Below are 24,160 nucleotides of genomic sequence, written 5' to 3'. Positions count from 1 at the left end.
ATCCTCCCACCTCAGACTCCTGAGTAGCTGGGACCACAGGCATGCGCTACCACACCTGGCTAATTTTTTTTTTTTTTTTTAGACAGTCTTGCCCTGTCATCCGGGATGGAGTGCAGCGGTGCAGTCTTGGCTCACTGCGATCTCCACCTCCCAGGTTCAAGCAATTCTCATGCCTCAGCCTCCTGAGTAGCTGGGATTATAGGCGACCACTACTGTGGCTGACTAATTTTTATATTTTTAGTACAGACAGGGTTTTACCATAGTGGCAAGGCCAGTCTCAAACTCCTGACCTCAGGTGATCCGCCCACCTTGGCCTCTCAAAGTGCTGGGATTACAGGCGTGAGCCACCACACCCGGCCAATTTTTGTATTTTTTTTTTTTTTAAAGATGGAGTTTCACCATAATGGCCAAGCTGGTCTTGAACTCCTGACCTCAGGTGATCCACCTACCTTGGCCTCCCAAAGTGCTAGGATTACAGGCATGAGCCACAGCACCCAGCCAATTTTTGTATTTTTAATAGACAGGGTTTTGCCGTGTTGGCCAGGCTAGTCTCGAACTCCTGAGCTCAAGTGATGTGCCTGCCTCAGCCTCCCAAAGTCTTGGGATCATAGGCGTGAGCCACTGCTCCGGGCTTCGACCTTTACACTCTGTTCAAACTGATTTTCCTTTTATCAAGCCCCAGCTCAGCCCAGCCCCACACTGCCTCCCTCAGGAGCGCTTCCTTGACTGCTGCCTTTCCCTCCAAGCACAGTTGCCTGCTGCTGCTTTTCATGTATGTGTCTCTGTCCATCCCGGGATGTTCCCATCTACTTTCAGACAGGATGATTTTGTGTCCTCTTATTGAATCCATCCCTAGCGGACAGGCCAAGGCCCAGGGGAGGGACTCGGGGGAAGGATTGATTACTCTCTCCTGATTTCTCTGTCAGTGGCTCTTGGTGTGGCCGCCATCAATCAGGCCATCAAGGAGGGCAAGGCAGCCCAGACTGAGCGGGTGTTGAGGAACCCCGCAGTAGCCCTTCGAGGGGTAGTTCCCGACTGTGCCAAAGGCTACCAGCGAGCCCTGGAAGGTGTCATGGCAAAGAAACAGCATCCAGGTAAGGGCCCCAGCCTGACCCTCGTCTTCCCTGCCTGCCCCTTGCCTGCTCTGAATCTTCTCTGCCTGCTTGGTTTCTGCTTAGCAGACACAGCCTTCTGGGTTCAACATGACATGAAGGATGGCACTGCCTACTACTTCCATCTGCAGACCTTCCAGGGGACCTGGGAACAACCCGCTGGCTGCCGCCTCAACACCTCTCACCTGACCTGGGAGGAGATCCAGGTTGGCAGAGCCCCTGCAAGGATAGGGAATCTCAGACGTGAATGCCCTGAAGAAGAGGCTCCCACTCCCCAAAAGACCACAGCATCTCTCTCCTGCCCCCACAGTCAGCTGTCACCAAGGTCACTGCTGCCTATGACCGCCAACAGCTCTGGAAGGCCAACGTCAGCTTTATCATCCAGCTCCAGGCCCGCTTCCGTGGCTTTCTAGTTCGGCAGAAGTTTGCTGAGCGTTCCCACTTTCTGAGGACCTGGCTCCCAGCAGTCATCAAGATCCAGGTGGCAGGCTCTGGCTTTCTCAGTCTTCAGGGCCTGGGCTTATCTGGGCTCCAGGGTATCCACCCTACTTCCTTTTTACTGAGTGGGCATGGGAATGATCTTTTGGCCTCTGAATAGTAGTGGTTAAGAGCATAGGTTCTGGAGCCAGACCATGTACATTTGAATCCCAGCTCCACCGCCTCTTAGCTGTGTGACCCTGGCAAGTTACTTACTCTCCCTCAGTTTCCTCACTGGTCCCTCAGTCTTTTCCTCTGAAAAATAGGGATAATGATTCCTATAGAGTTGTTATGAGGATTAAGTTAGGTAATATCTCAAGTGTTTATAAACAGTGCCTTGGAGGTAGGTAAGAACACGGTAGAAGTTACCGTGCTAGTTATATCATCATCATCGCTATCCAGAGAGTCAGAGCTGCTTTTTAGCTTCCCCAAGGGAAGAGTGAAATAAGATTTAGCTGGGCGCAGTGGCTCACGCCTGTGATTCCAGCCACTCAGGAGGCTGAGGTAAGAGGATTGCATGAGGCCAGGAGTTTGAGGCTGAAATGATTTGTAACGGCACCAGTGCACTCCAGCCTGGGCAACAGAGCAAGACCCTGTCTCTACAAGTGTGTGTGTGTGTGTGTGTGTGTGTGTGTGTGTGTATTTAGTAAGACATCAGGGCTTAGACACCAGGAGGGCTCAAAGAGGTGGCGGTGGTTAAACAGAAAAGGAGTGGAATATCCTTTAGGAAAAGAAGAGTCTTCTACCTTTTCTCTCCAACCAGCCCTTCCCATTTTTATTCTTTCAACCCGTGAATGGCCTCTGAGACTGACCCACAAGTAAGTGAGACATGAGGTCGATAGGGAAGATGGCCAGAGGCACTGCAAGCCGGGAATGATGAGCAGAGACCTTCCCAGGCAGATGTGATCTGGAGGGCCTCATGGAGGTGCTGGCAATGTAAAGATGTTTTCATAAACTTCTTTGAATGCCAAGAGCATGCCACTTGGCACTGGGCAAGGGTGGGAGATGGATGTGAGGCCCACGGGTTAGTGAGCACATCTCTCCCCTCACAGAAATTGGAGTACACTTGATGCTAGACATTGTGATAGGAGGGACTTGAAGACAACACCAGAGAAGCCCAAGGGAGACGGATGTGCAGACCGGGACTGGCAAATGGCCCTTGATGGTGACCGAGGGTGTGGGGGGGTAACTGAGAGCTCAGGCTTTGGGGTCAGAAGCTGGAGTTTGCCTCCCTACCACTTCTGGGTCATATGACACTGGGCACCTTACTTAAACCCTCTCTAGCGCTCAGTTTCCTCATTCATAATGATGGCACTCACCTCATATGCTGATTGGGAGGATTAAATACGAAAATCACATGCAGCACTTAGCATGGTAAGTGCTCTGTTGGTAGGAGCCATTATGAGATTTTGTTTTCAGGGCATTGGTCCCAGAACTCAATACAAACTTTAGTGATCTGTATTTAGTGGTCTGAATCATGGGATTTCTCCCTCCTGAGCCCAGACTGGAATTTCACACTAAGGCAATGAAAAACCACACCAACAGTGGGAGAGAAGATGGAGTCAGAGGGACCATTTGTCACTAGTACCAAAGTTGTGTGGGCTCTGGCCTGGGTCCTGGGAGACAGAGAAAGGGAGAGGTAGTCCAGAGCCTTGAGCCTCTTGTCCTCCAGCGATGGGGAAATGAGAATCCAAAATGAGGCTGCCTGGGTGTGCTGAGACTTTATCTGCTAAAAGCTTTGACCCTGGCCAGAACCCCATCCAGGGTCCTGTATTCTAACCAATTCAGAGGCCTTAAGGAGTCTGGTGGAAGTTGGTAGTGGGTAAGAGCAGAGAGCAGACCACTATGCCTTTTCCCACAGCAACTTCCCAGGTAGTACTGGAGGAGGAGAGGAAAGAGCCCTGAGGGCAGGCATGGAAATGGGGCTTCCTGGCCTCTAGACTCTAACATGGACAACTGGCATCATGGACCAAGCTATCCTCTTTTACATCCTATCCCAACAGAGGGGCCATGTAAGCCTTGAGGGAAAGCTGGCAGAACCGGCTTTAGGAAGGGCTGGGAGCAACTGAATGAAAGGGGTTGCTTCCAAGTCTTACCAAACTGAGACAATGTCAGTGGTAGAGTGTCTCCCAGGGCCTGTGTACTAGGAGATGCTGGACATAGGCCCTAAAAGACAGGAAGGGCCAAGGATGGTGTCTCACGCCTGTAACCTCAGCACTTGGGAAGGCCGAGGTGGGAGGATCACTTGAGCTGAGGAGTTAAGACCGGCTTAGACAACATAGTAAGACCCCATCTCTACAGAACATAAAGAATGAATCAGGTATGGTGACACATGCCTGTGATTCCAGCTACTTAGGAGGCTGAGGAGAAAGGACCACTTGAGCCCAGGAGGTTGAGGCTGCAGTGAGCCATGATGGAACCACTGCACTCCAGTCTGGGTGACAGAGGAAGACCCTGTCTCAAAAAAAAAAAGATGGGAAGGATTTCAGTGAGTAGAGGTAGGGCTGGGGGCAAGGGTGGGTATAAAAGGTTCAGGGACAGAAAACCATAAGGCATGTTTAGAAGAAAATGAAAAGTCTGATGCATCTAGAATCCTTAAGAAGGTGGGGCCAGTGGAAAGTCAAAGAGGGAGTATGGGGTCAGATGGTTGAGAACTCGGAATAAAGGGAAAAGGCTCCTAGGAAGGAGACCGGAATGGAAGAGGGCCTTGATATTTGTGTTTTAGAGACCATATGAGGCATGATTTGTGAAGATGTCAGTTGGACTCTTTGCAGCAGGTCAGCTAGGGGAGAGGCCATCAGCCTGACAGCTGAATGACTGAAGACCTTGGAAGATTTGCTGAGAGCTAGGGTCAGGAGCTGGATTGTGTTGTAAAGAGAGTGTGAGTTATGAGAGCATTAGTGACCTCCTGCCCAGGTGGCCGCTGGTGGAGATGGTGAGCACACGGCTCTGTGCCTAAACACACTTCCCATCCACACAACTGCATGCATTTCCAGACTGCACTCTTCCCACTTTCTGTGCACATGAGGGAGGGCGGAGTGTGTGATAGGGTGTGGGTGGTCTGCATATGGGTGTATGAGTGTATTTTAGGCTGATATGGTACATACTTTGGTGAAGTTGGCGAGTAGGTGTATGCTTTATTATCTTAACGGCCTATATCTTATAGTTGAGTTTCTGTGAAGAGGTGTTGGTTAGGGGTGTGTGGGTGTGGGTGTGTGGGTGTTTGTGCTGGGACCAGGGAGTATGGCAGAGGGCATTGTTGGCTGTGTGCAGCCATCTGGTCTTCCCTATGAAGTTGGAAGTTCTTTGGGAACAGGGCCTTTCCCCTTCTATTTAGCTGCCCCCTTCCATTCCCTGAAGGGCCCAGGACAAGGATTTTTCTAAAAGCCTCTCTGGCCAAAGGAGACCTGCTTGTGTTACTTGCCTTTCTCTCCTGATGTGTAGGCTCATTGGCGGGGTTATAGACAGCGGAAGATTTACCTGCGGCGGCTGCAGTATTTTAAAGCAAACCTGGATGCCATAATCAAGGTAGCTATGGTGGTTGTGGCAGGTTCCTCTCTCTCTTGAAGGACCCTCTGAGAACAATCTTGTAGTCCTGTCACCTCTTCTTGACCTCTTAATTTGTCTGAATTGGCCTGGGACTGAGGGTGGGCCCCAAGCTGGAGCTGAGGCAGTGTGTTTCTCCTCCCAGATCCAGGCCTGGGCCCGGATGTGGGCAGCTCGGAGGCAATACCTGAGGCGTCTGCACTACTTCCAGAAGAATGTGAGTGTTGCCTTGCTCCCCCTGCCCACATACCCAACCTTTACCCATGAGACTAGAGCAAGGGCAGGCAGCCAGCCTTTTCCCATCCGTGTGTGTGGCAGGTTAACTCCATTGTGAAGATCCAGGCATTTTTCCGAGCCAGGAAAGCCCGGGATGACTACAGGATATTAGGTGAGCTGCCTGATCCATCCTTCCCAGCTGATGGGAGGGAGAGGACCCCATAGAGCCAGGCAGGTCTAGACGTCCTTCTGGGACTGCACAGCAGGTAAGGGGAAGGTTGTCAGAAGTTGTCTGTGCAGAAACGTGGAATGGGTTGTAACAAAAGCCACTCTGCTCATCGCAATCACAAATAGCCTTGTCACAGCGAAAGTTCCTCTAACAGGCTCTTTGTGTACCAGGCTTAGATTATCTACCTATTGCTACCACCAAAGCAAAAAGAAAAGGATCTTGCTTCTTTCCCTAGGGTTCAACCTTCTCCCCTCCAACCTCTGTGGCCCAGCACAAACAAGGCCTGGTGAGGTACATAGAGTCCATTCTGTGGTGTGGGGAATGTGAGAAGCACTCAAGGGGGGACCATCTTCCTGCTCCATATTCCCCATTAGCCTTAAAGAGGTCCCTCCTGGCCCTTAATCTTCAAGTTCAGAAGCCCAGCAAATGGCATCCCCTTCTTTTTTGTGAAATTGATAAGTAGTCCATTTCCACATTCACCTCTAGCCCCCTGGGTTCCTAAAGCAGTAGGCCCCTTTCTTTCCTGGCCTTGAGGCTGCACTCGGGCTTCTGGTGAAATGTCCTGCTCAGGAATCCTCTCCTTCACCTCCTCAGTCCTTCTTTGCCCTGTCCTGCCCACAGGGGCTTTGCCTGTCCCTTCTCTGGCCATATACACTCAGGCCATCTGCTTCCTCGTAAGAAGCTCCCTTCTCTCCTCTCTCCCCAGCCTGGTGCTTTCTATTTTGTCTCTTTGGTTACACTAATACCATTGTCCTGGCCATTCTTGGTATCTTTTTCTTCTCTTCATTTCATGGTTTTTCTGGAAGAACTTGTTTTTCCCTAGTGCTGTCTCCTGACTTCACTGGCCCGCAAACTCTACTCAGAGCTCTGCCATTTACTAGCTGTGTAGCTCTAGGCAAGTTACTTAACATCTATCTATCTATCTATCTATCTATCTATCTATCTATCTATCTGTCTATCTATCTGTCTATTTATTTATTTATTTATTTGAGACAGAGTGTCTGTCACCCTGGCTGGAGCGCAGTGGCACGATCACAGCTCACTGCAGCCTCAACCTTCTAGGCTCAAGTGATCCTTCCACCTCAGCCTCCTGAGTACTGGGACTGCAGGTGTACACCACCACACCTGGCTAACTTTTGATTTTTTTGTAGAGATGGGGTCTCTCCATTTTGCCCAGGCTGGTCTCAAACTCCTGAGCTCATGTGATCCACTTGCCTTAGCCACCCAAACTGTCGGGATTACAGGCATGAGATACTGTGCGCGGCCACTTAACTTCCTTATTGCCCACTTTTCTCCTTTATAAACTGGAGATAATGCTAATACCTATCTTGTAGGGCTGTTTTGAGGATAAAATGACTTCATATGCTGTATTTCATCGAATCCAAGATGCCATGAATTGTCTTGGATTCTACTCTTCTTCACTCCTCAAAGATTTGTCCACAGCCCAGGTGTGGTGGCTCACACCAGTAATCCCAGCACTTTGGGAGGTCAAGGCAGGAAGATCACTTGAGGTCAGGAGTTTAAGACCAGCATGACCAACATGGTAAAACCCCATCTCTACTAAAAATACAAAAAGTAGCCATACGTGGTGACTGGCACCTGTAATCCCAGCTACTTGGGAGGCTGGAGCAGGAGAATCTCTTGAGCTAGGGAGGCAGAGGTTGCAGGGAGCTGAGATTGCAGGACTGAATTTCAGCCTGGGCAACAGTGAGACTCTGTCTAAAAAAAAAAAAATTGTTCCCCTACTATACCCAGATTAATCCATTAAACCTGTATATGTGATCTTGTCACTCACCTACTTAAGACTTACCATGATTCCCTGTTGCCCTGAGGATAAAGCCCAATCTCCTAAGCACAGCTTTAGGGCTCTCTGTGATCTAGCCTTTCCCAGTACCTCTAACCTCACTGACCTGCCCCTCACTACCTGCACCTTCTGCACTGTGTTCCAGATACAGTGGACTTCCAGCACTCCCTACATTCACCCTTTCCACCTCCTTTCCACCAGCATCAGGGGATCTTACCTCATCCTTGCAGTGTTTCTTCACTCCCCAGGTGGGATTGGATGACTCGCTTTTGTTTTCCCAAAGATCCCCATGCTTACTTCTCTCAAAGTGCTAACCACATTGCAGTGAATTGTGGTTTATTTGTCTAGTTCCCCTACTAGGTTGCCTTTATGGACAGGGACTGGTTTTATTCATCTTCCAAATCTGACTCTTTCATTTATTACTAGCTGTGTAACGTAGGGCAATTTGCTTACCTTCTCTGAGTCTCAGAGTTATCATTGGTAAGAGAGGATCATTACAGACCACCTCACAAGTGGTCTTAAGTGTAAAGCACTTAGAACAGTTTCTGTCTCATAGTAAACATTATATGTATTAGTTGCTATTTTGTTGTTATTTCCAATAAATTAGCTCAGATAATTTTCTTTTTTGCTCAAATACCAATTCCAAAGGTGATTCAAGGAGAATCACCAGCTAGCTCTGACGTCCCCTATATTATAAAGCCCACTGTCCATCCCATCTGTGCTTCCTGGTATGCACAGAAACTCCTGGCAGAGGAGCACTGTGAGGGCAAGTGGGGCTGAGTGGTGGCTGGCAGGTAGGGGGAAGAGGAGCAGGTTGGCCCAGCAGAAGTGAGTAGTAATTGAGGTAGACTTGGGAGGTCTGGGAGGATCATCAGAGGGAGCTGTGGCTCTGGCTTTGGTGTCAGAGGTCCCTGGGATAGGCCCAGGCTGGGGTGAATCAGAGGCAGGGGAAAAGCAGCTATTATGTCATCCCTGGTTATAAGACAGGGAGCTCAGGGACAGGCCTGGCTGGGAGGCTACCCACTGCCCTCCAAGTGTAAGCAGAACCAGTTAGAAGAGGACTCGGATTGGGACCTACTGATCCTAAGCAGAATGGGGACTGGGATGTGCTGACTCTGGGGCAGGGGCTGGCCAGAAGGCCCCTGATGAGGCATCCTAATCCTGATGCCTCCTCCCTTCCTCCCAGTGCATGCACCCCATCCTCCTCTCAGTGTGGTACGCAGATTTGCCCATCTCATGAATCAAAGCCAGCAGGACTTCTTGGCTGAGGCAGAGCTGCTGAAGCTCCAGGAGGAAGTAGTTAGGAAGATCCGATCCAATCAGCAGCTGGAGCAGGACCTCAACATCATGGACATCAAGATTGGCCTGCTGGTGAAGAACCGGATCACTCTGCAGGTCAGGGGCCCACCAGTCCTCTCCTCCCCAGATCTGCCTGCCTCTGGAGATGTGATGCTAGCCATTCTCTGCTTCCTAATCATTTTTTTTCAAAATGGTGTGGGTTTTATCACCTGACTCAGGTCCTTGTTCCAGTGGCCCTCTGCCATTCTAATAAATCATTTTGGGGGACCCATGACAGAGTAGAAAGAGCCTAGAATTGGGATGCCTGGCTCTGCTGATTCCTAGGGATGGGGCTGTGGGTAGTCATTTAACTACTAAGTCTGTTTTCTCATTAGCAAACTGGGAATAATGAGAATATCCACCTCTCCAGGCCAAATATAGATATGAAAGCTCTTTGAATAATAAATTACCATACAAATATGCAGTATCAGGGTAGTAGTGATATCTCCATCTCAAATGTGTGTAACAGTCTAATAAGAAATGATAGCAAAAGCCAAATAGACACAGTCCTCAGCCTGGCAACCCATTTCTCTTTGAGGACTCACTCCCATGACAGGAGAGAAACCAGATGGAGTCTCAGGGTACTAGGAGGGGCCCTTCCTCACCCTAGAACTGCTTCTCTCCCCCAGCTTATGCCTATTCCCTGAGCAACAGAAAACCCTGGCTCTTCAAGGCACTGCTTCTAGACCATATGTTCTGTGCCCTGGGATGGCCTGTGCTGGTTGTATCATCCGCTCCTCCACCCCTGCAGGAAGTGGTCTCCCACTGCAAGAAGCTGACCAAGAGGAATAAGGAACAGCTGTCAGATATGATGGTTCTGGACAAGCAGAAGGGATTAAAGTCGCTGAGCAAAGAGAAACGGCAGAAACTAGAAGCATACCAACACCTCTTCTACCTGCTCCAGGTTAGCAGAGGACTTTCCAAGGAGAAGTTTCTCCCATCTCCTGAGGGTCTGAGACTTCAAGGCTTTCTTGTCTGTGCCTTTAGCACCATGCAAGGTGTCCTTTCCCATAACCTTAATTCCTTATCCCCAGGAAAAGAGACTACCTCTTCCCCTGTTTGTCTGAAATGTTACTAGCACCTAGAGAAAGTGTGATAGTGCTTTCTCCATTCCGGGTTTCCATCAGGGGAAAGCCCTTCCTTACCCTATCACTAGTCCTCAAGGTGCATGGTCAGCCATTCCTGTCTCCCCTTTTGCTTGCAGACTCAGCCCATCTACCTGGCCAAGCTGATCTTTCAGATGCCGCAGAACAAAACCACCAAGTTCATGGAGGCAGTGATTTTCAGCCTATACAACTATGCCTCCAGCCGCCGAGAGGCCTATCTCCTGCTCCAGCTGTTCAAGACAGCACTCCAGGAGGAAATCAAGTAGGCTCTCCAGAAACAAAGAAATGGGGAGAGAACGGGTTAAGAGATGCCCCTGTTGGCTCCTTCATAAGATGACAGCTTGTTGAGGTTTAAGGGTAGAAATGGAATAAGAAGACCTCTTTTCTCCACCTCCTGTGGAGAAACTGTAAAACATCTGGGACAGCACAGTGGGGGGATATGGCTACATGCTAGCACAAAGGATGAGAGAGAGATATCAGGATATTCCTTAAAAGGGGGACACCAGAGCAGGCTTGAGAGCCAAAATCTCAAAAAGGAAAAGCAATGATTTGTCTTACACAAAGGCAGAGGACTAGCTTCAATGACCTCTTGAACCACAGGTCAAAGGTGGAGCAGCCCCAAGACGTGGTGACAGGCAACCCAACAGTGGTGAGGCTGGTGGTGAGATTCTACCGTAATGGGCGGGGACAGAGTGCCCTGCAGGAGATTCTGAGCAAGGTTATCCAGGACGTGCTAGAGGACAAAGTGCTCAGCATCCACACAGACCCTGTCCACCTCTATAAGAATTGGATCAACCAGACTGAGGCCCAGACAGGGCAGCGCAGGTGAGCACAAGGGCAGAGGGAGAGCTCTCTCTGATCAGCTGTATCTTGGACCTTACTGGGGAAGCTTGGGTGTACTTTGAAGGTGGCATATAAATGGGCATGCTGATTTATGCAAATATGACACCAGCTTTGTAGGCATGAATAAGGTAGTCTTTTAGACCCCCTCTGATAATTAACATGAAACTGATGTAAATGACTCCAGACCTGGTGGGCTTAACATAAAATTAGTACAGATGAATATGCAAATGTGCTTAATTGCTATGTCAGTGCTTGCAAATGATATGTCAGATTTGCTGGGAGTAGGGCCAAGCATGGTGACTCACGCCTGTAATCTCAGCACTTTGGGAGACCCAGGCAGGAGGATCACCTGAGGTCAGGAGTTTGAGACCAGCCTGGCCAACATGGTGAAACCCCATCTCTACTGAAAATACAAAAATTAGCTGAGCATCGTGGCACGCTCCTGTAGTCCCAGCTACTCGGAAGGCTGAGGCAGAAGAATCGCTTGAACCCAGGAGGTGGAGGTTGCAGTGAGCAGAGATCAGGCTATTGCACTCCAGCTGTGGGTGACAGAGCGAGATTCTTGTCTCGAAAAAAAATATTTGCTGGGAGTTAGGATCTAGACTCCTATTGATAGAGGTATAGATGAATATCTTTATTTACAGATGAATAGGCAAACGAGATAACGGTAGAAATAGGTTGGCTTTACAGCCTGGGGTCACTGCTCAGGTCCCTAGGTAGTAGGGAAACCTAGGCACTGAGGCCAGCAGGCAATCCTGGTGCCTGCTCTGGATGGCACAGGAGACTTTAGGTGAGGGAACTCTAGGGCCCTGGCCCAGCCTCCCCATGGTTCCAAACTGCCAAAGACTATTTGCAGCACAGCCCCCGACTTGTCATCTGTTCCCCTTAGAAATGTCCATAGATTCCAGATTCTCCATTCCTTCCTACATTCTTTCAGCTTCCCTGTAGATACTCCAACTGTCTTCCTCACCTCCCAGCTGCATCTCTCCAGTCCTTTCTCTCATTCTGACCCTTTCTTCTTTAGGATGTTGGGCTCCCCTTAGCACATCTGTATCAGATGTTACTGTTGGACAAGAGTTTAAGGAATAGGGCCTTGGGGAAGGAGGCCATTGGAGGGGACTTCTGCTTATATCTTGTCTCTCTCTGCTCATAGCTGTCTCCCCTATGACGTCACCCCGGAGCAGGCCTTGAGCCACCCCGAGGTCCAGAGACGATTGGACATCTCCTTACGCAACCTCCTCACCATGACTGATAAGTTCCTTGTAGCCATCACCTCATCTGTGGACCAAATTCCGTATGTGCAACAGCCCCCCCCCCAACCTACACGTGAGATTTCAAGAGGGCCAGGCCACCGTGGGAGCAGAGCAGGGTGACAGTGCTGCAGGGAGGAAGGCAGGGAGGGAGATGGAGCCAGGGCTACTCAGAGGGGTTCCTGGAGAGATGTGGGGAATGCTCGAAGCTCCTGCTAGAGAGCTGAGCTGAAAGACAGCAGGTCTGTGTGTGGCCTGATAGGATGTCAGTGGAGCCAGGGGAGGGACCCTAAAGTGATCTCAGGGACACTTGATTATCTGAGCGCAAATGAGGAGAAAATGGGGCTCTTCAGTTCCCAATATCAAAAATAAATATTTTAAGCCCATAAAGTACTTTATAGTTCTCTCCTTTCTTAAAACGTAGTCAATAAATTTGGTTTTCTACATTTATTTTTGACACATAATAATTGTATATATTCATAGAGTACAGTGTGATGTTTCAATACATGTATACATTGTACAGTGAATGATCAAATCAGGGTAATTAACATATCTGTTACCTCAAACATTTATTTCTTTGTGGTTGAGAACATTCAAAATCCTCTCTTATAGCTATTTTGAGATATACAATACATGATTATCAACTGTAGTCACCCTGTGTGCAATAGAGCAGAGAGCTTACTCTTCCTACCTGACTGATTGTGTACCCATTGACCAGCCTCTCCCATCCTCTCTCTCCCGCCCACCCTCTCCAGGCTCTGGTAACCACCACGCTACTCTATACTCCTATGAAATCACCTTGTTTAGATTCCACCCATGAGTGAGATCATGCAGTATCTGTCTGTGTTTGGCTTAACACAAACCTCTAGGTTCACCTATGTTGTCAAAAATGACAGGATTTCATTCTTTTTTTTTTTTTTTTTCTCATTTTTCTTTATTATTATTTTTGAGACAGGGTCTCACTCTGTTGCCTAGGCTACTTAAGAGTTTACAATTAGGAGTAAGAAGAGATTGGTCTAGGCTTAAGAAAGGAAAGTACACAATGAGCTGTAAACTTCCGTCTCCGGTACCCTAGGGGTGGAGATTGCTTTTAAACGAATTGAATTACATTTGTAGGAGGCACATCCATAATAGGAATAGTAATGACGATAAAGCCCAGCCTATTTGATTTTTTTTTTTCTATTGAGATGTTTGAATTCTTTGTATATTCTGGATATTAATACTCTTTTGAATGAATAGTTTGCCGATATTTTCTCCTCTTCTGTAAGTTCTCATTTCATTCTGTTGATTGATTCCTTTTCTGTGCAGAAGCTTTTTAGTTTGTTTCAATAACATTTATTTATTTTGGCTTTTGTTGCCTGTGCTTTTGTGGTATTATTCATAAAATCTTTTTCCAGACCAATTTTTTTTTTTTTTTGAGGATGAAAGAAAGAATAAAGAAAAAAAGAAAAAGAATGAAAGAGAGGAAGAAAGAGGAAGAGGAAGAGGGAGAGAGAACAGGGGTGTTGTTTTATTGCCTGGGCTAGAATGCAAGTCCAGCCTATTTGAATAGTACTCTGCCATTATACGTTACTCTCACAGATATAATTTCACTTGATCCTCAGAAAACCCTGTGAGAAGAGAGGGCAAGAACGACCATTTGCATTTTCTAGAAGAGGGGACAGTCTTACAAAGGGGAAGAAAATAGGCTAAGAAGATATCTCTGTTTGGTGGTGGAGTCAAAACTGGAGCTTCTCCTCCAGGCTCAGGCTCATTGATCGCCTCAGGGCCCTGCCTCTAGCCCAGACTAGGCCCCTCACAGCTGCTCTGTGATAGCTGACAAGGTTGACTACCTTGGAGCCACCTGGGCTGTCCTAGGACAGGGTTTTGGCTGTGAGTGTCAGATACCCAAGCTTTAGGATAACGCGCTCTCTGGGGGAATGGAGGATGGCTATGGTGATCAGGGGTGCTCTGCAGGGGAGACCAGAGACTCTCAAAGAAGAGGCTCTTGAGCCAGGTTGGAGGCTATATGAGAGATTTAGTAAATGACAGGACCCTGGTCCTGGCTACTGACACAAGGCAGGAAGAAGGGAGAAGACCCAGAGGTGTTTGGAGGAAGGCAGCAGGGAGCTGGCTGTGGATAGTGGAGGGAGCTGGCTGTAGATAGTGGAGTTGAGCTTCACACTGGAGTGACTGAGGCTGGGGAAGGAGAGAAAGCCAGGCACTCAAGCCCTGACCTCTGACAGAGAGCCATGGGCAGAGGCACAGGCACAGTGCACCTATTTCTTTGTCCCCAGGTACGGGATGCGATATGTGGCCAAAGTCCTAAAGACAACTCTGGTGGAGAAATTCCCTGATGCCACAGAGAGCGAGGTCTATAAGGCAAGTGTGGTCTCCCCACCCCCACCTCCCAATCCCTCCTGTGCTCTGCTGGTAGCTGTGATCCCCAGACTGAGAAAAAAACACAGAGAATCCTATGCCATTAAAATCCAAGGAAGGAAATATGTTGCCCCCTATAAATGGAGCCTGGCTCACCAGCAGGGCTTCAGGTGGCAGGTGGGAAGGCAGCTGGGGCATAAGCAAACAGAGTGGGCAACACCGGGCTTCTTGTCAGGAGATCTGGGTTCATGTCCTAGCTCTTGTTCAGGTTTGCTGTGTGGCCTTGAACAAGTTGCCCGCCTGCTCTGGGCCTGTTTTCTTTGAAGTAAGGGAGTTGGCCCAGGTGTTTCTTCCAGCCAAGCAAGCTGGGAATGTGGGGCTGCAGCAGTCAAGGCGGACCCAGGCCACTTCTGGGAGACTCTCCTCTGCCCTCAGGTAGTCGGGAACCTCCTGTATTACCGCTTCCTGAACCCAGCTGTGGTGGCTCCTGATGCCTTCGACATAGTGGCCATGGCAGCTGGTGGTGCCCTGACTGCCCCCCAGCGCCATGCCCTGGGGGCTGTGGCTCAGCTCCTGCAGCACGCTGCGGCTGGCAAGGCCTTCTCTGGGCAGAGCCAGCATCTGCAGGTCCTGAACGACTATCTGGAGGAAACGCACCTCAAGTTCAGGTCTTGGATCCCTTTCCTCTCTGTCCCCTTTCTTCCCTCTTCTCATCTTTGACATCCCACTTCTCCCCTCCAGAATCCAGGAGGACAAGAGGCATAAATAGAGGAGAAGAGGGGAGTGAGTGGGGTGGAGGATAGGTTGTTGGCAGGACTCCCCAATGGAGTGAAAGGGAGACTATTAAGAGAGATTGGCTTGAGGGGTCACTGGGATGGAGGTAGGGCAGGACAGAGGGTACAAGCTGAGACTGGAAAGCCTGAATTGGCCTGAGCAGTCGCTGGAGAAGGCCGGGAAAATGATGGGGACAGAACATGTATGGGGTGCTGGCCCCCCCCACTCTCACATGCCCTCCCTCCGGACAGGAAGTTCATCCATAGAGCCTGCCAGGTGCCAGAGCCAGAGGAGCGTTTTGCAGTAGACGAGTACTCAGATATGGTGGCTGTGGCCAAACCTGTGGTGTACATCACCGTGGGGGAGCTAGTCAACACGCACAGGGTGAGGGCTGTGATCTGCAGGGTGTTGGCTGGGTGGATGGGGGTTTGGTAGCCCGTGACGGGGTAGTAGGCTGGCCCAAGGGGGAGCCTGGCTCAGACCCTGCACCTCCTTTTCCTCTTCCGTCCTGCAGCTGCTGCTGGAACACCAGGACTGCATTGCCCCCAATCACCAAGACCCCCTGCATGAGCTCCTGGAGGACCTCGGGGAGCTGCCCACTATCCTTGACCTTATCGGTGCGTGCCCCCCTTGGCAGTTGGGGCCAGCTGGGGGGCCTGCAGGGAGGGAGAGACAGGCAGACCAACAGCAAATGGGAGCGTGCCCATGCAGTCTAGGTCCTGTGACAGGCAGCTAGTTCCACACTCTCTCTCTGATCCTGACATGGGCACAGGAACACAGATTGATGTGGAGAAGGTAGACAGTAGAGGGACCCATGATCATCATGTAAATGGCCAATTAAGTGATGTGCAGGAGACACAGGGATAAGGGTCTCATTAGGTCTGGCTGAGGAGGAGGGGTTTCCAGGCCATGGAATAGGAGGAAGCCGACTTACTGGGAAGAAGGACAGAATGAAGATGATGACTGGAGAGAACCAGGAGCTGCAGGCTCAGGGGGAATGGTTCCTCTACCCTCAGAGCACCCAGGGCTGAGGGTGTAGGGGCGGCACAGCCCCAGTAACGCAAGGGTACTCTGGTTAACAGCCCTTCCATCAGTGCTAAGGGTTGCGGGCACAAGGTGGTTCTGCGGGCTGGTGTAGGAAAACTTCCTGGAAGAGGGGCACATTGAGCAGCCGATTTAACGTGACCCCATCGGTGTGTGTGGGGGGGTGTGTATGCGTGTGTGTGTGTGTGTGTATGTGTGTATGCCTGTCTCCCTCTCATTCCTCACCATACCTCAGGGGAGAGCATTGCTGCAGGTGGGCACACGGACCTGGGCAAACTAGAAGTGTCCCTGACACTGACCAACAAGTTTGAAGGACTAGAGGCAGACGCCGATGACTCCAACACGCGTAGCCTGCTTCTGAGGTGGGTGATGCTGGCCTCTGCCCCTCCCTACCTGAGCACCCCAGCCCTGAGCCTGGCAAAATAGCCTTACTCTGAGGGGCCCATTCCACCTTCTTGCTGGGCTCCCTTATCCTTCAGGAAGTTCTCCCTGAAGCCTACCTTTATCCCCCTCGTGGCAGCCTTGGCGCTTTTCCATCTGGCATCCTCAGCTTTTTGCTCTGTGTTGTACTGAAGGTAAAGGAATGGCAAAGATATTGGCAACAGCAGGTGTTTGCATATTGTACGGTTTACCAAATGCTTTTTTTCTTTTTTAAGTAGACACAGAGTCTCGCGATGTTGTCCAAGCTGATCTCAAACTCCTGGCCTCAAAGCTATCCACCTGCCTCAGCCTCCCAAAGTGCTAGGATTACAGGCTTGAGCCACTGCGCCTGGCCCAGATGCTTTTTATATGTTATCGCTTATTCTCAGGAACAAGCTATGAGGTAGATGGTGGCTTCCCCTCTTCATAGTTGAGGAAAGACTCAGGAGTTATGTGATTTGTCCAAAGTTTCACAGCCAGTGGGTTGTAGAGCTCATGTTCTAATTCCACATTCTTTTTTTTTTTTTTTTTTTTTTTGAGATGGAGTCTCACTCTGTCGCCCAGGCTGGAGTGCCGTGACACAGTCTCAGCTCACTGCAACCTCCACCTTCTGTGCTCAAGCGATTCTCCTACCTCAGCCTCCCGAGTAGCTGGGAGTACAGGCACCTGCCACCACGCCTGGCTAATTTTTGTATTTTTAGTAGAGATGGGATTTCACCATGTTTGCCAGCCTGGTTCTGAACTTCTGACATCAGGTGGTTTGCCTGCCTCGGCCTCCCAAAGTGCTGGGATTGCAGGTGTGAGCCACCACACCCGGCATAATTCCGCATTCTTGTTGAGTGTGATGGTTAGGAGATAGGCCTGAGCTTTTTCTTCCCCAGTTCTGCAAAGGTGAGAAGGGCTGGGCTGCTCATCTGGGCAGACGAGGAGCCAAAGTACCAGCTCAAGCTCCCTGCCAACAAGGGAACCCCTTCCACCCGTTAATTCACTCATAAACAAGTGAGCCTAGTATTGTCTTTGTCCTGCCGTCAAAGGGCTGAGAGCAGGGTTGGGCTAGGGCTGAACACAGTCAGAGCACCACCAAGAGGGCGGTCGGTGTCAGATGCATTGAGAGCTAGGGAGAAGCGATGGCTGGGCAGGGAGGATGTGTGTGCTCAGCTGAAGGACTCAAAGGAAGAAAGTTTGTGCGGAGGGTATTCTAGGCAACGTCATCCCCCATCCCTCGCGCACTCTCCTTACCTCCTAGCAGCCATGCTATAGAGCAGGGTCCACTCACTCTCAGACCTCTGGCCAGTCCCATGTCCAGGCCCTGCCCCTACCCCTGCCCCTCACCTCTCCTCCATCCCTGCCCTCCTTGTACAGCACCAAGCAGCTATTGGTGGATATCATACAGTTCCAACCTGGGGACACCCTCAAGGAGCTCCTGTCCTTCTCGGCTTCCAGAGAGCAGGTGAGTGGCCGGGCCAGCCCACAGGTTCTGTCTCATTCATCCCTGCCTCACCCTACCTGCACCGCTGCTTCCCTCCTCTGAACCTCACCCACAGTTGGCCAGAAGCAAACACCTGTGTTCACCAGTAATGAGAACTCTGGAGGCCTACAGGGTGAGGGGCACAGCCTTAGCTTTGGGAAGCCTCAGGCTGCAGAGTCATGGGGCCCCACCCATCTCCCCACTGCACACGCTGAATCCAGCACCAACACTAGGGCCATGGCGGGCACTGAGAGGCGGTCTGGGAAGGCTCCCTTGGAAAGCTTGCACTCAGAAAAGAGTGGTCTGCTAGAAGGCCTGGAGGCAGAAGGTGGTAGACGCGCGGGGGCCAGGGGCAGGTTGGGCCAGCTGGAGTGAAGACTGAACCCGGGTCTTCCCAGAGAAAAGGTGGGGATGGCCACTAGGGGGATATCCCAAAACAGAACAGAAAGGGAAATGCCTCGAACACCCTGTGCCGTCACAAAGGTCCATTGTTAGGAAGTCACTGCTGGTGTCTGTCCGGAATCCGCAGCTTCAGTTTGGGTTTCCTTTGGGCCACTTCTCCCCTGTGGTGATCCATGAGGCCCTCCCATGTGTGACACTGTGTGTTATGATGTTATACCTTTATTGTCTTCCTAAGCTATGCCCTGCCCAGCCATACCCTGCAGAGGCTGGGCTCTGGGGCACTTTCTTTACACCTAGAAAAATGTTCAGGCCTCCCCTGGTTGTTGGTGCCCTTGGGGCCTTCCCTCGTGTGGGGACAGAAAGGTAGGGCCTGGTAGACCCCTCTAGCGTCTCTGTGTCCCCAGGAAGCAGCCCACAAGCAGCTGATGAGCCAGCGCCAGGCCTGTGCAGCCCAGACCCCAGAGCCACTGCGACGACACCGCTCGCTGACAGCTCACTCCCTCCTGCCACTGGCAGAGAAGCAGCGGCGCGTCCTGCGGAACCTGCGCCGACTTGAAGGCCTGGGGTTGGTCAGCGCCAGCAATGGCTACCAGGGGCTACTGGACGACCTGGCCAAGGTAACGACCTGGGCCTGGGCTCTGTGTGCCCGTGTGTATGTGCGTGCATGTACATGTTGATCCATAGTGTTGGCAGGCCCCTCCCTGATGAGTGCCCACCCAAAATTGTCACCAGCCAGGGGAAGGCTCAGGGTCATTTTTGAAGGAAAGATTTTTTTTTTTTAATCTTTTTTTCTTTTTGAGACAGAGTCTTGCTCTGTCCCCAGGCTGGAGTGCAGTGTCACAATGTCAGTTCACTGCAACCTCCGCCTCCTGGCTTCAAGCGATTCTTCCGGCTCAGCCTCCCGAGCAGCTGGGACCACAGGTGCGTGCCACCACGCCCAGCTAATTTTTGTATTTTTTTAGTAGAGATGGGGTTTCACCATGTTGGCCAGGATGGTCTTGATCTCTTGACCTTGTGATCCTCCCACCTCAGCCTCCCAAAGTGCTGGGATTATAGGCGTGAGCCACCGCACCCAGCCAATTTTTTTTTTTTTTAATTGAGACAGAGTCTTGCCCTGTCACCCAGGCTGCAGAGCAGTGGTGCAATCTTGGCTCACTGCAACCTTCACCTCCCCAGTTCAAGTGATTCTACTGCCTCAGCCTCCCGAGTAGCTGGGATTACAGGTGCCCACCACCATGTCTGGCTAATTTTTGTATTTTTAATAGAGACAGGGTTTCACCATGTTGGCCTGACTGGTTTCAAACTCCTGATCTGAGGGTCTTCCTACCCTGGCCTCCCAAAATGCTGGGATTGCAGGTGTGAGCCACTGCACCTGACTGCCAGACATTTGTATTTTTAGTAGAGATAGGGTTTTACCATGTTGGCCAGGCTGGTCTCAAACTCCTGACCTCAAGTAATCTGCCCGCCTTGGGCTACCACAAAGTGCTGGGATTACAGGTGTGAATCACCACACCTGCCTTGAAGGAAAGATCGTGAAGTTAGGGAGGAGGTGTTCTTGCAACTCTCTCTCTCTTTGCTTTTTCCACATTGGCCAGATAATGTGCCCAGATCAGAAGGTCTGAGGGAGGCAGTCCTTTGCTTATGACCTACAAAAGTATCCTTGCAACTTTCTTGTACTAAAAAACAAAGAGCCTTGAAACCAGTTAGTCTTCAATGGGAAGAGGCCCTGAGGACATGCTTTGAGGATTTGAGATACCATCCTTAAAATTGTCCTTCTAGGAAAACAGCGTTGAAGCCTGCTCTTCTGAAGAGCCTCACAGTGTGTAGTTCTTGGGCCTGTGTCAGGCCCTAAGGCTCTCCTGCCAGGAAGGACCACTCATCCCTCCCACTGTTCCCCAACCCCAGGACATCTGCAACCAGCACAGACACAGGCACAGGCGGAAAGCAGAGCTGGTGAAGCTTCAGGCCACATTACAGGGCCTGAGCACTAAGACCACCTTCTATGAGGAGCAGGGGGACTACTACAGCCAGTACATCCGGGCCTGCCTGGACCACCTGGCCCCCAACTCCAAGTAGGTGCTGCTTTCCTGCACTCAGAAGGTTATGTGTGACTTCTCGCCTCTGCCCATGTCACCTTTGCCCCACCATCTCCCAGCTTTGAAAGGGGAATCTCACCCAGCACAGCACAGTTCCTTCCTAAGTCTGGTCTTTGAGCCTCACTTACAAAGTCCTGGGCTCAAATGCAATCCCCCTCCTCTGTCTTCCATCAGTGAGAAGTCTTCCTCGGGGTCTCATTTCCTTTCCAGCCACAGGGAATGAGTGTCTTTGGCGGTAAAGAGTTTGTGGGATGAATTCTCTGGGGCCTTCTTTTAATCAGGAGTTCTGGGAAGGGGAAGAAACAGCCTTGTCTTCATTACACTGCTGCTCAGCTCCTGGAAAAGGGTGTCTTGGTGGAAATTGAAGATCTTCCCGCCTCTCAGTAGGTGTCTTTGGAGGGCAGGATGTCAGCCCCTTCCTGTCCTCTAACCTGGGGGTGGAACTCTGGGCTGGACACTGGGTGGAAGGGAAGGAGGAGCATGGTCCCGGCCTTGGAGGAGCTGCTAGAATGATGGCGGAGACAGAGCATGCCCAGACAGAATGTGAAGGGCCATGGACATGGTCTAGCACAATTCTAGGTGCCCTGAGGCAAAGGGTACTGGGAAAGCTTTGGAGAGGTGAGAACAGCTGGGTAGGGTGGGGCAGCTAAAGACATGGTGTTGGGAGCAGAAGTAAAAGTGGGAGGAGACAGTGAGCTGGGCCCTCTGGAGTGACAGAGGGGAAAGCTGGCTCCAGATGACACTGCTGCCCGGGATGAGGAGCAGTGGGTGCAAGAATGTGGCTGTAGCCCTGGAAAGAGGCAGTAGGGTTCCTGTTTTGAATCTGGTTCCTGACAGCTTCAGAAACGTCATCTTTGACATCACCCCGGGAGATGAGGCAGGAAAGTTTGAAGTAAATGCCAAGTTCCTGGGTGTGGACATGGAGCGATTCCAGCTTCACTATCAGGTGAGAGGACAGTTCCATGAACCTGCAAGACACCTGCTGGGCTTTAGGTGCTGGCCTGGAGAGAGCAGCTGGCCTCGCTTCCCTAGTCCTCAGATGACACCAGCTCGGCTCTTCACCCGATCAGTATCTTCTGTTCCTGAAGAGAAGGGTGGGGGTCTGTGCAGCCCAAGGCCCCCTTTCCCCATTCCCTGACACCCCACTACCAAGCATCAGGGAGACTGGAGTAGGCCGCTGGTGTCAGAAACAGGATTAATATTTGAAACCCTATCACATATCAGGGACTTTACATGTTACCTCCTTTAATCCTCTCCACCGCTCTGAAGTATTATCCCCATTTTACAGGCTCTGAGGCGAAAAGGTTAAGAAGCTGACCTAAGTCATAGGCCAGTGTTCAGGAAAACTGTGTGTGTGTGTGTGTGTGTATGTGTATGTGTGTGACGAAGTCTTGCTCTGTCGTCCAGGCTGGAGATCTCAGCTCACTGCAACCTCCACCTCCCAGATTCAAGCGATTATTCTGCCTCAGCCTCCCGAGTAGCTGGGATTATAGGCATACACCACCATGCCCGGTTAATTTTTTAAAGTTATTTTTAGTAGAGACGGGGTTTCACCATGTTGGTCAGGCTGGTCTTGAACTCCTGACCTTGTGATCCGCCCACCTCGGCCTCACAAAGTACTGGGATTACAGGTGTGAGCCACCACACCCAGCCGAGCAGTGGTTTTAAATCCAAATCCTTTTGCTCTGCTGTTTTGTCTTTTGAATAAGAAGAATGATTTCAGCTGCCCGCCGTGACTCACACCTGTAATCCCAGCACTTGGGGAGGCCAAGGCAGGCGGATCACCTGAGGTCAGGAGTTCAAGACCAGACTGGCCAATATGGCGAAATCTGTCTCTACTAAAAATACAAAAATTAGCCAAGCATGGTGGCGGGTGCCTGTAATCCCAGCTACTTGGGAGGCTGAGGCAGAAGAATCACTTGACCCCAGGAGACGGAGGTTGCAGTGAGCTGAGATCACACCACTGCATTCCAGCCTGAGCAACAGAGCAAGACTCCATCTCAAAAAAAAAAAAAAAAGAAAAATGATTTCAAGCCCTGGTTCTGCTTGAATTGACATTTGATCAAGTCACTGTACCTCTCTTGCCTCAGTTTCTTCATTTGTGAAGTGGGATTTCAGTGCCCTGCTTCAGTGGCCAGTGCCACTGGTGACTGCAGAAGGCCCCATGATGTGAGTATTTTGTACACTGTCTGGCTAGACCACATTCAGAACCCCTTAAACTCCCTTCCCTGCCTCTTCCCTCCTAGGACCTCCTGCAGCTCCAGTATGAGGGTGTGGCTGTCATGAAACTTTTCAACAAGGCCAAAGTCAATGTCAACCTTCTCATCTTCCTCCTCAACAAGAAGTTTTTGCGGAAGTGACAGGCAAAGGGTGCTACCCAAGCCCCTCTTGCCTCACTGGATGCTTTCTTTAACACTAACTCACCACTGCGCTTCTCTGCAGACACCTAGAGCTCAGGACTGGGCAAGGCCCAGGGATTCTCGCCCCTTCCCCAGCTGGGAGGAGCTTGCCTGCCTGGCCACAGTGTATCTTCTAATTGGCCAAAGTGGGCCTTGCCCAGAGTCCAACTGTGTGGCTTTTATCAACCCTGGCTTTCCTGCCAGATGGTAGAGCATGGGCCTTGGCCTGGGAAGGCCACTACTCTTGTATCTGCTACTGCCCTCCCATGGTCACCCCAGTCTCACAGGCACTGCTCCCGTGGCTTGATTTCCCCCGCTACCTTCCTTCTCTCTACACTCCCACAAAGCCAGGGCCAGGCTCCCCATCCCTGCCTCCCACTGTGTCAGCAGCGGGTGTTCCCTGCCTGCCTGAATCTGGACAGCTCTACTGCTGTGATCTGTGTACCCTCCAACCCAGGCAGGGACTGAGGGTATGCAGTGTGCATTAATGCCCATGTGGCACTGTTGGCTCCCTGGCAGCATGGGCAAGATGACCTTCCATTAACCTCAAGTCTCGTTCTTGTTTGTAGTGTTTTATATGTGGGTCACTAGGATATTTATTCTCTCTCCCATCCCTACACTCTGGATCATTGTGCAGCCTTAATCAGGGTTTTAATTCTTTGATTTCTTTGAGCTCAAAGAGAGAGTTCTCATTTTTCCTGTTCAAACTAATATCCATACCAGTGGTTTGTTGTTGGAAACCGAGTTTCACTCTTGTTGCCCAGGCTGGAGTGCAATGGTGCAATTTTGGCTCACCACAACTTCCGCCTCCCAGGTTCAAGCAATTCTCCTGTGTCAGCCTCCCGAGTAGCTGGGATTACAGGCATGTGCCACCATGCCCAGCTAATTAATTTTGTATTTTAAGTAGAGGTGGGGTTTCTCCATGTTGGTCAGGCTAGTCTCGAACTCCTGACCTCAGGTGATCTGCCTGCCTCATCCTCCCAAAGTGCTGGGATTACAGACATGAGCGACATGAGTGCCCAGCCCATGCCAATGTTTTATGCCTTGGATTTAGTCAGTTTAGGTTGGGGCAACAGAGTTCTCACTCATGTTTAAGATCTCCTTATTTCAGCTCCATAAGATCAAAGAGGAGTCTTTCCCTTCCCTCTTTTACCTTCAGGATTCTCATGCTCTGCAGCTGACTCTTCCAGGCAATTTCCATAGATCTGCAGTCCTGCCTCTGTCACAGTCTCTGTTGTCCCCACATCTACCCAACTTCCTGTACTGTTGCCCTTCTGA

General features: G+C 50.6%; 1 protein-coding gene across 4 annotated transcripts in view; it reads left to right on the top strand.

Moving 5' to 3' along the window:
* Positions 1–23,097, top strand: part of IQGAP3 (IQ motif containing GTPase activating protein 3) — a 45,012-nt gene extending 21,915 nt beyond the window's left edge. For 2 of the 4 annotated variants that reach the window (XM_032260654.1, XM_032260653.1), the window contains exons 17-38: positions 927–1,094; positions 1,179–1,318; positions 1,423–1,593; positions 5,034–5,117; positions 5,281–5,352; positions 5,454–5,523; positions 8,571–8,779; positions 9,474–9,626; positions 9,927–10,090; positions 10,429–10,653; positions 11,825–11,965; positions 14,198–14,282; positions 14,715–14,947; positions 15,305–15,437; positions 15,568–15,670; positions 16,333–16,459; positions 17,880–17,967; positions 18,792–19,004; positions 20,293–20,459; positions 20,765–20,866; positions 21,321–21,429; positions 22,730–23,097. In XM_032260654.1, coding sequence (XP_032116545.1) covers positions 927–1,094; positions 1,179–1,318; positions 1,423–1,593; positions 5,034–5,117; positions 5,281–5,352; positions 5,454–5,523; positions 8,571–8,779; positions 9,474–9,626; positions 9,927–10,090; positions 10,429–10,653; positions 11,825–11,965; positions 14,198–14,282; positions 14,715–14,947; positions 15,305–15,437; positions 15,568–15,670; positions 16,333–16,459; positions 17,880–17,967; positions 18,792–19,004; positions 20,293–20,459; positions 20,765–20,866; positions 21,321–21,429; positions 22,730–22,843 — 3,071 coding nt within the window. In that variant the 3' untranslated portion in view covers positions 22,844–23,097. Of the gene's footprint in view, positions 1–926; positions 1,095–1,178; positions 1,319–1,422; positions 1,594–5,033; positions 5,118–5,280; positions 5,353–5,453; positions 5,524–8,570; positions 8,780–9,473; positions 9,627–9,926; positions 10,091–10,428; positions 10,654–11,824; positions 11,966–14,197; positions 14,283–14,714; positions 14,948–15,304; positions 15,438–15,567; positions 15,671–16,332; positions 16,460–17,879; positions 17,968–18,791; positions 19,005–20,292; positions 20,460–20,764; positions 20,867–21,320; positions 21,861–22,729 lie in introns of those variants that run through there. The other 2 variants (XM_032260652.1, XM_032260651.1) reach the window with 1 other exon arrangement.
* Positions 23,098–24,160: the final 1,063 nt, after the last annotated feature.

Source organism: Sapajus apella, unplaced genomic scaffold (assembly GCF_009761245.1).
Source record: "Sapajus apella isolate SASKATOON/1434 unplaced genomic scaffold, GSC_monkey_1.0 scaffold119, whole genome shotgun sequence".
NCBI classification, from domain to species: Eukaryota; Metazoa; Chordata; class Mammalia; order Primates; family Cebidae; genus Sapajus; species Sapajus apella.
The sequence above is the reverse complement of the archived record's forward strand: the minus strand, read 5'-3'. Positions and strand labels throughout refer to the sequence as shown.